This window comes from Cottoperca gobio, chromosome 19, assembly GCF_900634415.1.
Source record: "Cottoperca gobio chromosome 19, fCotGob3.1, whole genome shotgun sequence".
NCBI lineage: Eukaryota > Metazoa > Chordata > Actinopteri > Perciformes > Bovichtidae > Cottoperca > Cottoperca gobio.
In genome coordinates this window covers 14426040-14438816 of record NC_041373.1, presented here as the reverse complement: position 1 = coordinate 14438816, position 12777 = coordinate 14426040, and the positions used below count along the sequence as shown (strand labels likewise).

Sequence of the window (12777 nt, the reverse complement as noted above, 5' to 3'; positions counted from 1 at the left end):
TTCGACCTACACCTTCACCATAATGAGGTTTATTTCCTAGAAAAGTGATGACATGACGTGTGAACAAATGCTTCAACTCGGGTGGAAATTCCAAAGAAAATGCAATAATTTATAAAGGTTTCATAAAGACAAAGTGTACAGTGTGATGGATTTACCATTAGCTTGTGGCCCTTGTCCATTGTATACTCCAGATGAAGCACCATAACCTTAAACACAATACATTTCATTTTAAACTTCTGTCTTGTTACTAAATAACATGAAATCCCCCAAAACATTTAGCTTTGTAACGTATCCACTGGGTTTATCTCCACAGGGCAGGGATGAGATGAGAAACAGCTTATTTATACAAAAAAACTGAGCAAAATGTAAAGTTGTCACCAAAAAGGATATATTAATAATTTCTGAAATGGTTCTTCCCATCCCAGATTTATATTTTATATTATTTTATAGTGTGGGCAAAGATATTAAGGTACAGCCACAGAGCTGCGACCTGCATGTGCACGTTTCATTGGTTTAGTGACATTAATAACTTTATTTAGAAGCTCCTTATTCATCGATTGGCAGTAATATTCAAAAACTGTTAGAGTGTCAAAGATTTGGCAATTCATAACACAGCCCCTAAATTAGAATTACTCATTCAGTTTGTAATAAATAAATCGGGTCTCCGGTTGAGTCAGTGGTCTGATGGACATTTGTGGGTTAGGGTTAGCCTCGGCTCCACAGTCAATAGAGCGACTGTGTACAAGCAGTAAAACCATTCTTTCCCCTCTCACAGAGGGATGTTAAATTTAGACTGCTGCTGCCAACGAAGCCACGCTGCCTTTGATTTCACAAACTGGAGACATCTGGTGAAGAGAAAAGAATATATAGTTGCTTCGCCAAGAGCACGTAAGAGCTATACAGCGAGCGTTGCTAAGATTTCAGTTTAACACGATCGTTTGAAATGTGACAGGCAAACCCGAGCGCCTGAAAGACATTTGTCTCATCTGGTCTTTTCATCTCTTCAGGACTCAGCAGGTTAAACTGTTTTACTGCTGGAGCATGCAATGTTCCAGTAGTTGAACTCTTTAACATTTTAAGTTTGGGAGTCTGCAAAAAAAAGATAGAAGTAAACTATTCAGGATCTGGCCCAGGGACTCTTTTACATGCAGACTAGAGGAGCCGGGGTCCGAATCGCCAATCCTCAGTGTAGTGGATGATCCGCTCTACCTGCTGAGCCACAGCTTCTAAATCAGAGGCGTCAAACATGCGGCCCGCGGGGAAAAAAACCGGCCCGCCAGAGGGTTCAAAGTGTAAAAATGTGATGTTTTGATCATAAAGTAAAAGCTTTGTAGATACACTGTGATCTGTAAGTTGTAACACACATGTGTGTATGATAAACTAATACTATTGTTGAAATTGCACCTTTTCTTCTTAAGAAATTTCAGGTTTGAACATTTTCAGAATGTACTTTTTTGCACTAAAACGAAGGGGAACATTTGGAGTTGGGGTTATTTATATGTTATTATGCTGTGATGTTACTGGTCCGGCCCACTTGAGATCACATTGTGCTGCATGTGGCCCCTGAACTAAAATGAGTTTGACACCCCTGCTCTAAATAAATAAATATTCTTATAAATAAGTTTTATTTTATTTCTTTTTAGAAATATTTAATAAAGAAAAATAAAGAATATATGAAACACACAGGTAATGTAAAGTATGGCAGATGTACAGAGGCAGAGAGAAGTTCTTCACTGCCACCTAACAGACATCATCATCCTTCGCCAAACGCCAGCTCATAACTCACAAGACAAATGTTTCACGTTCTCTCTGTGACAGACACATAACTGACTACAGAGGCTCTACAGAAGATATAGGTCAAACTACAGCTGTATTTCCTTTGGAGGTATTCCAATAACGCTGACTGGAAGGTTTAAATGCTTAAATGTCTTGGCCCCTTTGTATGTATAGCTGCTTGCTTGTTTCCATGAGTGCATTGCCCATTCTTTTCTCGTGCATTACGATTTTCTTTCCTCCTATTTTGTATTTTGTGTATTTTGTAAATGTAATATAGAACCAGATCCACCTGTAATACAATACTAACAAAGCAAACCTTTCACACAAGTCAGTTACCTTTATTTTAAGTTGATCATATTGATTCATGGTGTCAGTCATAAAGACCGTTCATATATTTAGTTCATTTCCAAAATACATACAAATACAAACGAATGTTAAACATCAACATGAGATATTGGTGATCACGTTATTTTAGATTCGACTCCCAGGAGAGGCCTTCCCCTCTGCACTTCACTCACCCCGTGTGTGTGTCGTCTGCACCAGCCAAAGGATCGCGGCGCTCTGAAGAAGTAGTCGTCCCAGCATAGTGGACCTGTTTTAGACCCAGCAGGAGGATGAGGAGAGTAAAGCAGATGATCTGGAGTGGGCAACGTGCCGCGATGGGGAGGGCCTGATATACACTCTGGTCGGAGGCGCCCCTCCTTTTTGCTTATAGATGCTCCTGTCCTCCTGATCCTCCCCCACTTGTTGGGAGAGACACTTGAGGAGAACACACACACAAACTAAATAATTGGGCTCTTAAAGTACATTAACACTTAAGGGAGACATAGAGAAGCAAAGAGAGGGAGTTCACCAGATTGGACATTGACTGATGAACTCTGGACGATGGATTAAAGCAAGACTGTCATAGTTTTAGTTGTTTATGCAGACTATAAAAATACTTTGTCATGGTTTCAACTGTATATATCCTCACAGCAAAGGCCAACACTTCCTAATGATGTCACGCAATACTGCAAAGCATATATACAGTGTGTTCCCTGAGAGACAGAGTGAGCTTTTAAATATTTAAATGAACTGTAGTCCATATAAATATAGCATTTAAAAGAACAGCAAACACCATATAATAAAATAAATAGTCATAAATACAACTGAACAGGAACAAACCTACTGCAGACATGAGCTAAACACAATGTCTGTACTCTGACATGACTCAAAGTGAAACTTGTACACGCAATCATCTAAATAGTCCAATATTTGGATTTAACATATGTTTTTGCAATTACACATTTTGTTCAAATGTTATTGTGGACATAAAACAAATACAAAAAAAAGCATTTTGTACAGAAAGCTCAACATGCAACCTGTCTCCAGTTTTATTTGTGAATGGACTTATGACAGAAATGACATCACCTCAAGCAGCGAAGCCAGTTAAAAGAGGGATGATGGAAAATGTGAGTAAGCTCATCCTACACACACACACACACACACACACACACACACACACACACACACACACACACACTCACACACACACACACTCTCACACACACACACACACACACACACACACACACACACACACCTCTTTCAGTCCATAATGTCTCCATGGTCGCAGCCAACACACACACACAGACAGGGAGAGCGGCCCCTTGTATATTTAAAGAAAGAAAAGAGAGTAAAAAGAGACAGATATCTCACCTTTCACATAGATTCCTCACTTAAAGTCCAAATCCTCTTCTTATGGGGTCAAGGAGAGGTTAACGTCTCACCTCGCAGCCCACCCAGACCTCTCACATACTTGGCTTCTCAACAAAGTCACTCACCATCTCCGCTGACGAACCATCTGTCTAACTTTTCCCCACCTGGTAACAAATGTGTCTTTCGATCTCTGATCCTCATATTCCTCATCAATTTTGGAAATATTTAAGTTGCCGTGGTTTTAATCCTGGATGAATCCCGATGACTTTAGAGATCTCCTGACTGAATGAATTGAGATTTCTTGATCCCTTCAGTTTTTATTTAGCACATCAGCAGTTTCATGTAGGAACTATTTTCCTTTAACCGTATCACAGCGCAGAAGTTAGCGTGCATCTACTCGTGGACGAGAGGCTCATGCTCGTGACAGATCGAAATGTAAACATTAATGGCATCCTCCTCGACTATGCTGTAACATTAGATGAGTAGAGGCACACTTCCTTCTGCGTGGTGATACGGTTGGCTGGTGTATTTTGGTAGAAAGAAAATAGTTCCTTCATGAAACTGCTCACTACATGGTCTGGGGATTATGTTGAGTCACCAGGTCATGATTTCTGGAAAGAAAAATTGTGGTGCCAAAATGAAATTGAAAAAAACTCATCAGCAAATCAAGTGACATCTAGTTCCAAGATCTATATCTCACTCCAAAACAATCTAGATTAATAAATAGCACTACAGGTTAAAGGGAATAGATTTGATTTCGGGGTGCACTGTCCCTTTAACATCAGCATTTTAGCATTGTCATTGTGCGCAAGTTAGCATGATGATGTTAGCATTTAGCTCAAAGCACTATTGTGCCTAAGTAAAGCCTCACAGAGCCGTTAACATCGCTGTAGACTGTTGAAAGATGCCCTGATGGGAACAGCTTTAAAAGGTATGTAGTTCCTGTGCGGGACAGCTGTTGCAGAGTGGAAGCATGCATGTTTGTATTGAACTGTTGAGGGGTGGAGGGGTCATTAATCTTAAAAGCCACGGGCAATTTATACATTTACCTACAAATCTTTACAGAATACACAATCACATCGATATCCTATGCAGACCTCCCACACAGTGACACACAAACATCGTCTGGATGCTCTTCAGAAGGTCAAATAATCCATTTTCGTACCTCAGTATCCACCAAAACAAACTATTTTAAAAACACACAGATGACATGAACTGACACAATGCCAGATTGCAACAGGTAATGTTATAAGTGAAGTTGGCTCCCATGTGCTCCTACGGTAGGGGTTTGGTTTAAGGTGGGGGTCAGGATGTTAGTGTGTCGCTCAGTGTACCGGAAAAAAAAAAAACATGGGCTCAAGTCCACAGTGCAACCACTGTTCGAGAAGGATTCTCCGATTCCACACAACCATGTCGTCAATCTGTGTTCCTGCCCAGATGTGTGCAGCTGTTAGATTTCATTGGCAGAATACATTATGGTTTAATAAAAAGGACTTCAGCCTTGTGAAAAACATTAAAAGCTCTTTTTAATAAATCTTTATAACAATATTGCCCCAGTTTACCGCACTGCTGTTGTGCTAAGCAATAAATACAAACACATTTTAGTTTAGGGTTTCTCTACTGTACATTCGATCTCTATATTGATCACTCAGAAACCTACATATATAAAATTGTTAATGGCAGCAAAAAGATGTTATATTTCCCTCTTCACCACAGCCCCCTCCTGTAGTTATTTACTTTATCATTGGCAAAACTGTCCTTGTGTATGTTGTGAATCTCTTCTCAGTGACTTATTTTTCTGTCCTGCTCCGTATAGAAAAGCCTGTAATAGACTTTTCTTCACGGTTCTAGAGTCACATCATGTCCTGCTGCCACTGTCTCCCTTTAGGAATGTCACACACTGGCGTTTCAGCATCAGAATTTAGGCTTATTGGTTTAGTTCAAACTCAACTCCCGTCAGCAAAGAAACTGATTTTTTTTACTCTGATTTATTTGTAATGTGTGCAATTCACAGGATAATGACTCGGCAATGACCTGAATGGATGCTGCCTATGTTAATCTGTATTTATCCCCATGCTTTATTTCTTAAACGTTTAGGCTCTCAGATAAACATTGCATTTTTGTCCTCTAAAATATATAATTTCCTTTTTTTTTTTTCCTGACTATTAAAACATAATTAAGTACTAAAGTAGTAACCAGGAGCAATTTTCTGTAGTGGGCTCCTAAATCAATTAAAAAACGTGTTTGTATGAAATTCTCTTAAATATAGGAAATGTCATAAAATATTAAAGTTGATAAGAAAATGATACTGATACACAAACTGTTACACATTTTTAAAGATTTTTTTATTTTATTTGTGTTGCAAGTGCTCTACAAGGGTGCAATATAAATGACTGTTTCCAAATTAATATAATAAATAAAAATGACATCAAATACATCATATTAAGTCTTGCTACACATGTTGACACAATGCATGCCTTTTTTACAAAAGAAAAATAAATTGCATTGTTTTTATTGATGGACCATGCCATGACAACTTCCTTCTAGTTATTATTATTATAATAATGAACATATAGTTCCAGCTGTACAATCTTAAATACTATACAATCCTCAACCTGGTCACCACCTTCATCGCCGTAAGTGATCTCTCAAGTTTCTGGTCCTGAATGCAAAAGATAAGTAAATCAGCTCCGTCTACTAGTTAATGTAACGTTACCAACTCAGTATATTATGGTGTCTCATGAAAAGATGGCAACACCTTGGGAAGGTTAAAACAAAACAGGTTTGTGATTTCAGAATAACTTGCACTGAAGAAACCTACTAGAGGCCAAAGGGAGGAAAGTAAAAAGATTAGATAAAAAAGGAAATAAAAAAAGGGAAACAGTTTGAGTGTGCAAAAATGTGAAGGGATGAGGGGAAAAAATAATCAAAGCTTTTTGTACATTCATTCTTCCGTTGTTAATGAACACTGAAGAGTCTGTCAGCGCTGTGCTTCTGCTCCTTTAACTCTAGTGCTCATCACGACCTGGTCATGAGCTGAATGTCTCATTAGTTTACGTCCACCTTAAGATGCAAGAGCCAGGAATCCAGTAGTAGACCTAAAGAAAAGAGATTTGGTAATTATATTTGAGTCTACAGCCACCAAATAAATATTGTATACAAAACATCTTCCTATGTGTAAAAAAATAAAATAAAATACTCCATGTTGCTTTTCAGTTGATGCACAGTGCGCTTGTCCAGGTAACGGCAGAAGAGAGTAAGCAGGTTTGAGGGCAGGAGCAGCGGCTCCACCAGTGAACACTGGGACAGCTGTCCCGCCACCTGGAATATTGTGTCTGTCCTAGAAGACAACAGGAACACTAATGTCAATAGAGCCGTCGTCGACTAAAGAAAATATGATTTTGTCGACTGATTGGTTGATTTAATAGACGGATTTGTAAAACTGAGTTTCTCCAATAAGAATCACACAAAAGCACCAATTTCAAGTGCATTTTCCAGAGACGTCATTACAAGCTAATAAGACCAACAGCAACCAATTAGTCGACCAATCAGCTCATTCCCATCATGGAATATTAGCATTAAAATCCTTACCAGGTCTCGAAGTCGCCGATGATGGGCTCTAGAGGAACACCTGAGGACAGCAGCTTCTCTCCTTGGGACAGGAGAGCATAGAGCAAGGACAGTCCAAACTGAAAGGAAGAGAAATTGAGAAAATGTAACAAAGGTTCCTTGACAGAGATAAAAGCCAAAGAGCAACAGAAAGCAGACCTTGTTCTGACATGCCAGCGTGAGAGACTCGTATGTCGTCAGAGACTCAGATGATGTCAGATCTTTGAGAACGCCAATCAGCTGACTGAACGTCAGGCCTCCAATCACGTTTCGAAGAGGCGGGTAAAGCACTGGAAGGGCCTACAAAAAGGGGATATGAGGATGATAAAATTCATCCTGTGCAGCAAAATCACCACAAGTCTTCGTACTTTCAACCACAACTCGTTAGACGACATACTCCCCTACCTCTTCTGGATCTCTGCTCATCAGCGCAGGTAGGTTACATGTCACAATGCTCAAGATTTTCAGTGCAGTATCGCTTTTCAGGAACGGGAGCAAGCGGGCGAGAAGCCTTTTGCCTTTTGAGACCAGCAGGAAAGGAAGAAACTCCACTCCTGTATCTCTACAAACATTTTAAAACATTCATTGCTCACCAAACCATCAAAACTACAAAGTTATAGCTTCATTAAGAAGGCTAGACACAAATGCAAATTAATTTCACTTTTCAACAAGCAACATTTACACACTATGCTTCTTGCGAGTGAAGGCGTGTGTATGACTCACAGGGGATTGTGATGTTGCAGCTGGGAGTAGATGTGCTCCACTTTTGCCTGCGACTTCTCTATTATCCTTCTTTCTTCTGCTTCAGACAAGACTGTGGTTTTCATCCTCTCCGCCTCCTCGACCTCTAACAGAACCATGAACAGCTGCGGGACAGAGCAGGTTGGAAAAGATAAATAAAATGCATCTCGTGGAATCAAAAGTAGTAATCAGCAGGTACCTTTTCTATTTTGCCGAGGACCTCTAATCGCTGTTGTCTGATGTCTTTTTGTTCCTGTCATGTGAAAACACATCTCAGCATCAGGGAAGGCAGATCAATACATTTCTAAGATGTCAGAAGTCGTCTCACCTCGAGTGGCCCCTGAGCTTGGACAGCATTGACTGCGCTGATGGCACGGCGAGGAGAGTAACATGTGGACACAGCAACTTGACCCAAAGAGCCTTCAATGTGCACCACTGGAAGAGCAAAATACTACAGGTGGAGAAAAAGCTTATACAGATGTATTACCCTTTCACACAAATGTGTAGAAGTAGGGGACAAAATGACACTTGTTGCTGCACTTTTTGTATGAAAGGTGCTACACAAAGTTAATACTGCTGGTAGAGCTGCAACAAACCTTCACCACAGAGGCTGCATGTAGCATGAGGTGAAGCTGAGCTGCACTTGCTCATTAAGCTGACAGAAAGGTGACTAGAGAAAAACCTGGTGCGTAAGTGTCGGTTTTCGTGATGTAAGGTGTGGTGAGCTTGGGTGGCTCCCTCTTGCTCCTGATGCCCAGCTCTTCCTCTGCCAGCTTAGCTTCTATTCGCCGATAGTATTCCTATGACAGAGTTTAAATATGCCATTAAATGCTTCACGTACTCTAGAGTTGAGTATTTGGTTTAAAAGCTACGATGACTTATGAAGACGGTAGAGCAGATATTTCTTACCTGGTAATAGTAGTCCTCGTGGTATGGATTCTCGCTTTGCAGCTGAATCATCTGCAGCCTGGTGATCCACTCCTTCTCTTTGGCCGTCATGAGATTACAGTAAGGATCCCAGTCCTCTGTTTTTCTACAAACAGGTCATATTGTTCCATAAATAAGCCTTTTCCTTTTCTCATAACAATAAGTTCAGAGTCTTTAAGAGATTTAGCACCAACCTTTGGAATATATGTTGTTTTTGACTAAGAAGTCGTTTATGTTGGGGGTGGAGCTGGGTGACGGGACCGGGGTGCCTGTGGGTCAGACAATGTCACATTCAAAAGCAACATAATGCATTCAACACTCGAGAGAGCCAAAGTTAATCCGTTACATGTACATAGAGTAAAGAAGCCTTTTTTTCTTGATGCCAAATTAACAGTTTATTAACCTCAATGCATCTTGTTTGTTATATTGCACTTTTAGAAGCCGAGTGTACAGCCTACATCAATCTGCAGTCATGTCCTTTCATGCTAAAGTAGGCTTTGTTAGCGTTTACATGAAGGACCTGCTTTTTGGATGTACAGCTGCATCCTTTATATGAATTCTTCCAACTTTATCGTGTCAATAAACATTAATGCCAGGGATTGTATACAATTCATGAATGTCAGGTCAATGAAAAGTTTTATATACTTATGGAGGGATGAACAAGACTGCCAAGTCATAAATATACTTACTGATAATATTTCAGACCACAAAGCAAACCTTTCTACGAGATAATGACACACCTGAACTGCTGCACTGGATTAGACAAGGGGCTGTAAAAGGTGGACGGCCTTGGCGAGTTGGCACCAAAGCGAAGTTGCATCATCTTTGGAGGCAGAGACTGAGGAGTGGAGGGGCAAGGCATGAAGCCCCCTATCTGAGTCGGCACAAAATAGCATGATGAGTCAAGACAGACACAAGTAGACTTCGGTAACAAGCCACAGTAACGCTGCGTGGTATCTCAGTTTAGGTAAAAATGTTTAGTTTGTCTGTTCTGGGCTACTGTGAAAACATGGCGGCCTCTGGGAAAGACTCATTCTAAGAAAATCCATTTTTGCCATAAATACAACACACTGGCCCCCTTAACACATCAGTATAGGTCCAATTTATTATTCCACAAACCTGATTGTAATGTTGCCGTGGGGTTAATGGCTGACGTGAGAAGATGGGTGATCCTTGTACCATGGATGCATGCATCTGCAAGAAATATAAACTAAGAATCAGCGAGGAGAACACCCAACTAATGCTCGTTTAACATTTTAGGAACTATGAAGCTACAGCTAGCACCTGGTTAGCTTAGCATCAACAATGGAAACATGAATGAATTTAACAAAGATGATACATGTTAATTAGTGAGCTTTACAGTTTCATAATAAATCATACAGACATGAGTGGTTCTGATCTCAACACTATCATTTCTTTCAATGGAATAGTTTGAAGTTAATCTAGTTGAATGAATCCTTCACCTGGTTGGGGCTTCCTTGGTCAAACTGTCTACTGCAATATGATCCTCTGGGATCCCCTCTTCCTGAAGGGAGAGCCAGGATATGGCACATCCATGAAGTTGGAGGTCAGGTGCTGACCTCTGCCTCTGTGACCATCAATCACACACACTATAGCAGTATCCTAAGAAACAGAATAAAACACGACAGCTTGTTTAAGTAAACCACGGTTTTACAGATTATGTGTTCTTTAGTGATTCTAACCTGAAGTATTGATTCTGAGATTCTTCTAGTCTTTCTGGAAGAGGGTGACGTATACTAAAAAACAAAAACAAAAAATCATCAAGCAACGAAACATTAAAAGAAAGTCTAAGCTAAACATTTTACCCTTTTGTTGTTGTGTTTGTAAGAGTGTTGTTTACCCGCTCATCTTGCATCTACATTTGATTTAAATGTTTATTTTTATAAAACGTTTTTATAAAAAACACAACACAGTACGTCTGTCCAAAGTGAGACATACATCATCCTCAAAGGTCTTCTGGTACAGCGTATTCCCAAGGTCCACTATGGCACTGTCCAGAGTCTTAACAAGCACAAACGGATCAAGTTGAAGACGAGCTGCTGTGGAGACGAGCCGTCAAATCACACATTTCAGACAATAAATAATTTGATCTGCATCACCTTGATGCTTAGTCGCCCCTCCACTAAACTCATCACAGCTGGGTCTTCAAACATCTGGCCCCTACCCAGCCCGCCTCTCTGTCCACTCCCTCTGCTACGCAGCCCTGGGGGAGCCCAGGGCACATACTGCGGCCTCTGTCTCGGAGGGGAGGGGGAGCTGTGGCAGGATGAGGGTTTGGGTACTGGTGGAGGCGGCGGCGGCGGCGGCGGCGGCGGCTCTTCAAACTGAAGCACATTGCTGCTGGGGTCCTCTGGGGTCCTGTGAGCATCTAGATCTACGATACAGGCACATGTAGAAGTACAGTCTGAGGGAAGCTTCCATCCTTTCACGCTAAAAACACCAACTATTATTCTTTTACAGATATCAGGTTGTGAAGCCTCAGAAATATAAATTATCAGCATTTAAAGTCCAACTGAAGTCACATTTAGTCATCCCTTATAGTCAATGTCAACGTGTTTTTAGCTGTAATAATAAAAGTAAATAAAAAGTGATAAAAAGTATTTCGGGAATCATCAGAAATGCTCCTTTTCTTCTCAGCTGGCTCATCTAACCGGACCCAACTGACATTTGCAGGTCGGTATAAATGCTGTTTAATGTGATGCATCTGAGAAAAAAATTAAGTAAAATAAAGAGTTGAACAAACTCAAAGCTTAGGAAGTGAAACCACCTATAATGAATGAAACTAGAGCCAGCAGCCTGTTAGTTTAATTTAGCTTAAAGACTGGAAATGTGTGAGCAGACAGGATTGTTGCCCCATCTGACGACAAAAAGGATTACTTTTAGATACCCCGCTGGGCAACGATGGACCAGGAGTAACACATCTACACACCCAGTCCAAACGTCTCGTCATTGTGGACGTTTATCTCCTCATCTTCCTCAGCCATGGCCTGCAGAAGCCCACAGTCCATATTGGTCCCATCCTCTCCATCACTCCACTCTTCTCCATTCTCAGGCCACTGAAGCTGGGACAACTTTTCATCCTCCTGTGGGGTCAAAACATGACAACAAAGAAGCCAAGAGACAGAAAGCTTCAAAAAACAAGCCAGGAAATGTAACTTCTGTCTAGAATAAGCCCTTATTTATTATTAAAGTATAAGGTTTTCACAGCCATGTTGTAATATCAATATATGGTATCAGACCCGTATGCTAATTAGCCTGCTGAATACTTGATTAGCTTGTTAGCACGCTGTGTAAACCCCAAATTGAGACAGCAGCTCGTTCAATACAAACATTAACACATTAAAAAGCAGCCAAATGACAGTGACTTACTTGTTGCTGTTCTGAATCACTCATTGTGTATTTTATTTTTAATTTTTTTTACGCCTAAGTTGGCACGGGGATTTTCTGTCTCCTACAAGGTTACCTGCTTCCTCTTGTCAGACAGCGAGGGAGGCTCATTAACTTTTAAATGAACTCACCTGTGAGCTGCAGAGGCGCGCGCACGTCAACACGCTTCACGTAGCTGTTAGCGCGACTCTAATACTTACAGTTTATAAATACTCAATGTGAATTTTTTAAAGAGTTTAAAATACTTTCCCTATTTAAAAAAAAAAAAGCTGGGCACATTCAGGACGCAGCCATTGATTTTAAAATAGTTATGCTCGAGCTCAAAGCGGTGAGCGAGCAGTGACATCTAGTGGTCAACATTTTCAATTTAGTTCAATATTTTTTATAAAGACAGTATAATTTAAAAAAAAATCTTGTGCAAGAGAGGTTAGACGTACAGAATGGCTAAATTAAATATAAATAGTCATACTTAAAAAGAAAAAGAACATTTTTTTAGGACTAAGCAGGAATACACAATTGATAGAAATGTACAATTTACATAGGAATGTATCAACCATTATTTAAGCTGCACCTTAGTAAAGGATTATTTACATTCACAACTCTACACGACACATATAA

The 12777-nt window shown here is 40.2% G+C and overlaps 1 protein-coding gene across 1 annotated transcript; it reads right to left on the bottom strand.

Annotated features, from left to right (window-relative positions):
• Window positions 1-5800: 5800 nt before the first annotated feature.
• patl2 (PAT1 homolog 2) lies at window positions 5801-12279 on the bottom strand. Its single transcript, XM_029455734.1, is given in 20 exon segments — window positions 5801-6572; window positions 6674-6814; window positions 7066-7163; window positions 7243-7383; window positions 7489-7645; window positions 7807-7949; window positions 8024-8077; window positions 8153-8259; window positions 8507-8624; window positions 8734-8857; window positions 8946-9020; window positions 9492-9625; window positions 9871-9945; window positions 10215-10275; window positions 10277-10374; window positions 10455-10508; window positions 10711-10773; window positions 10872-11146; window positions 11702-11855; window positions 12142-12279. Coding segments are annotated over 20 exon segments (2130 nt in total). The 5' UTR covers window positions 12166-12279; the 3' UTR covers window positions 5801-6538.
• Between the last annotated feature and the right edge of the window lie 498 nt (window positions 12280-12777).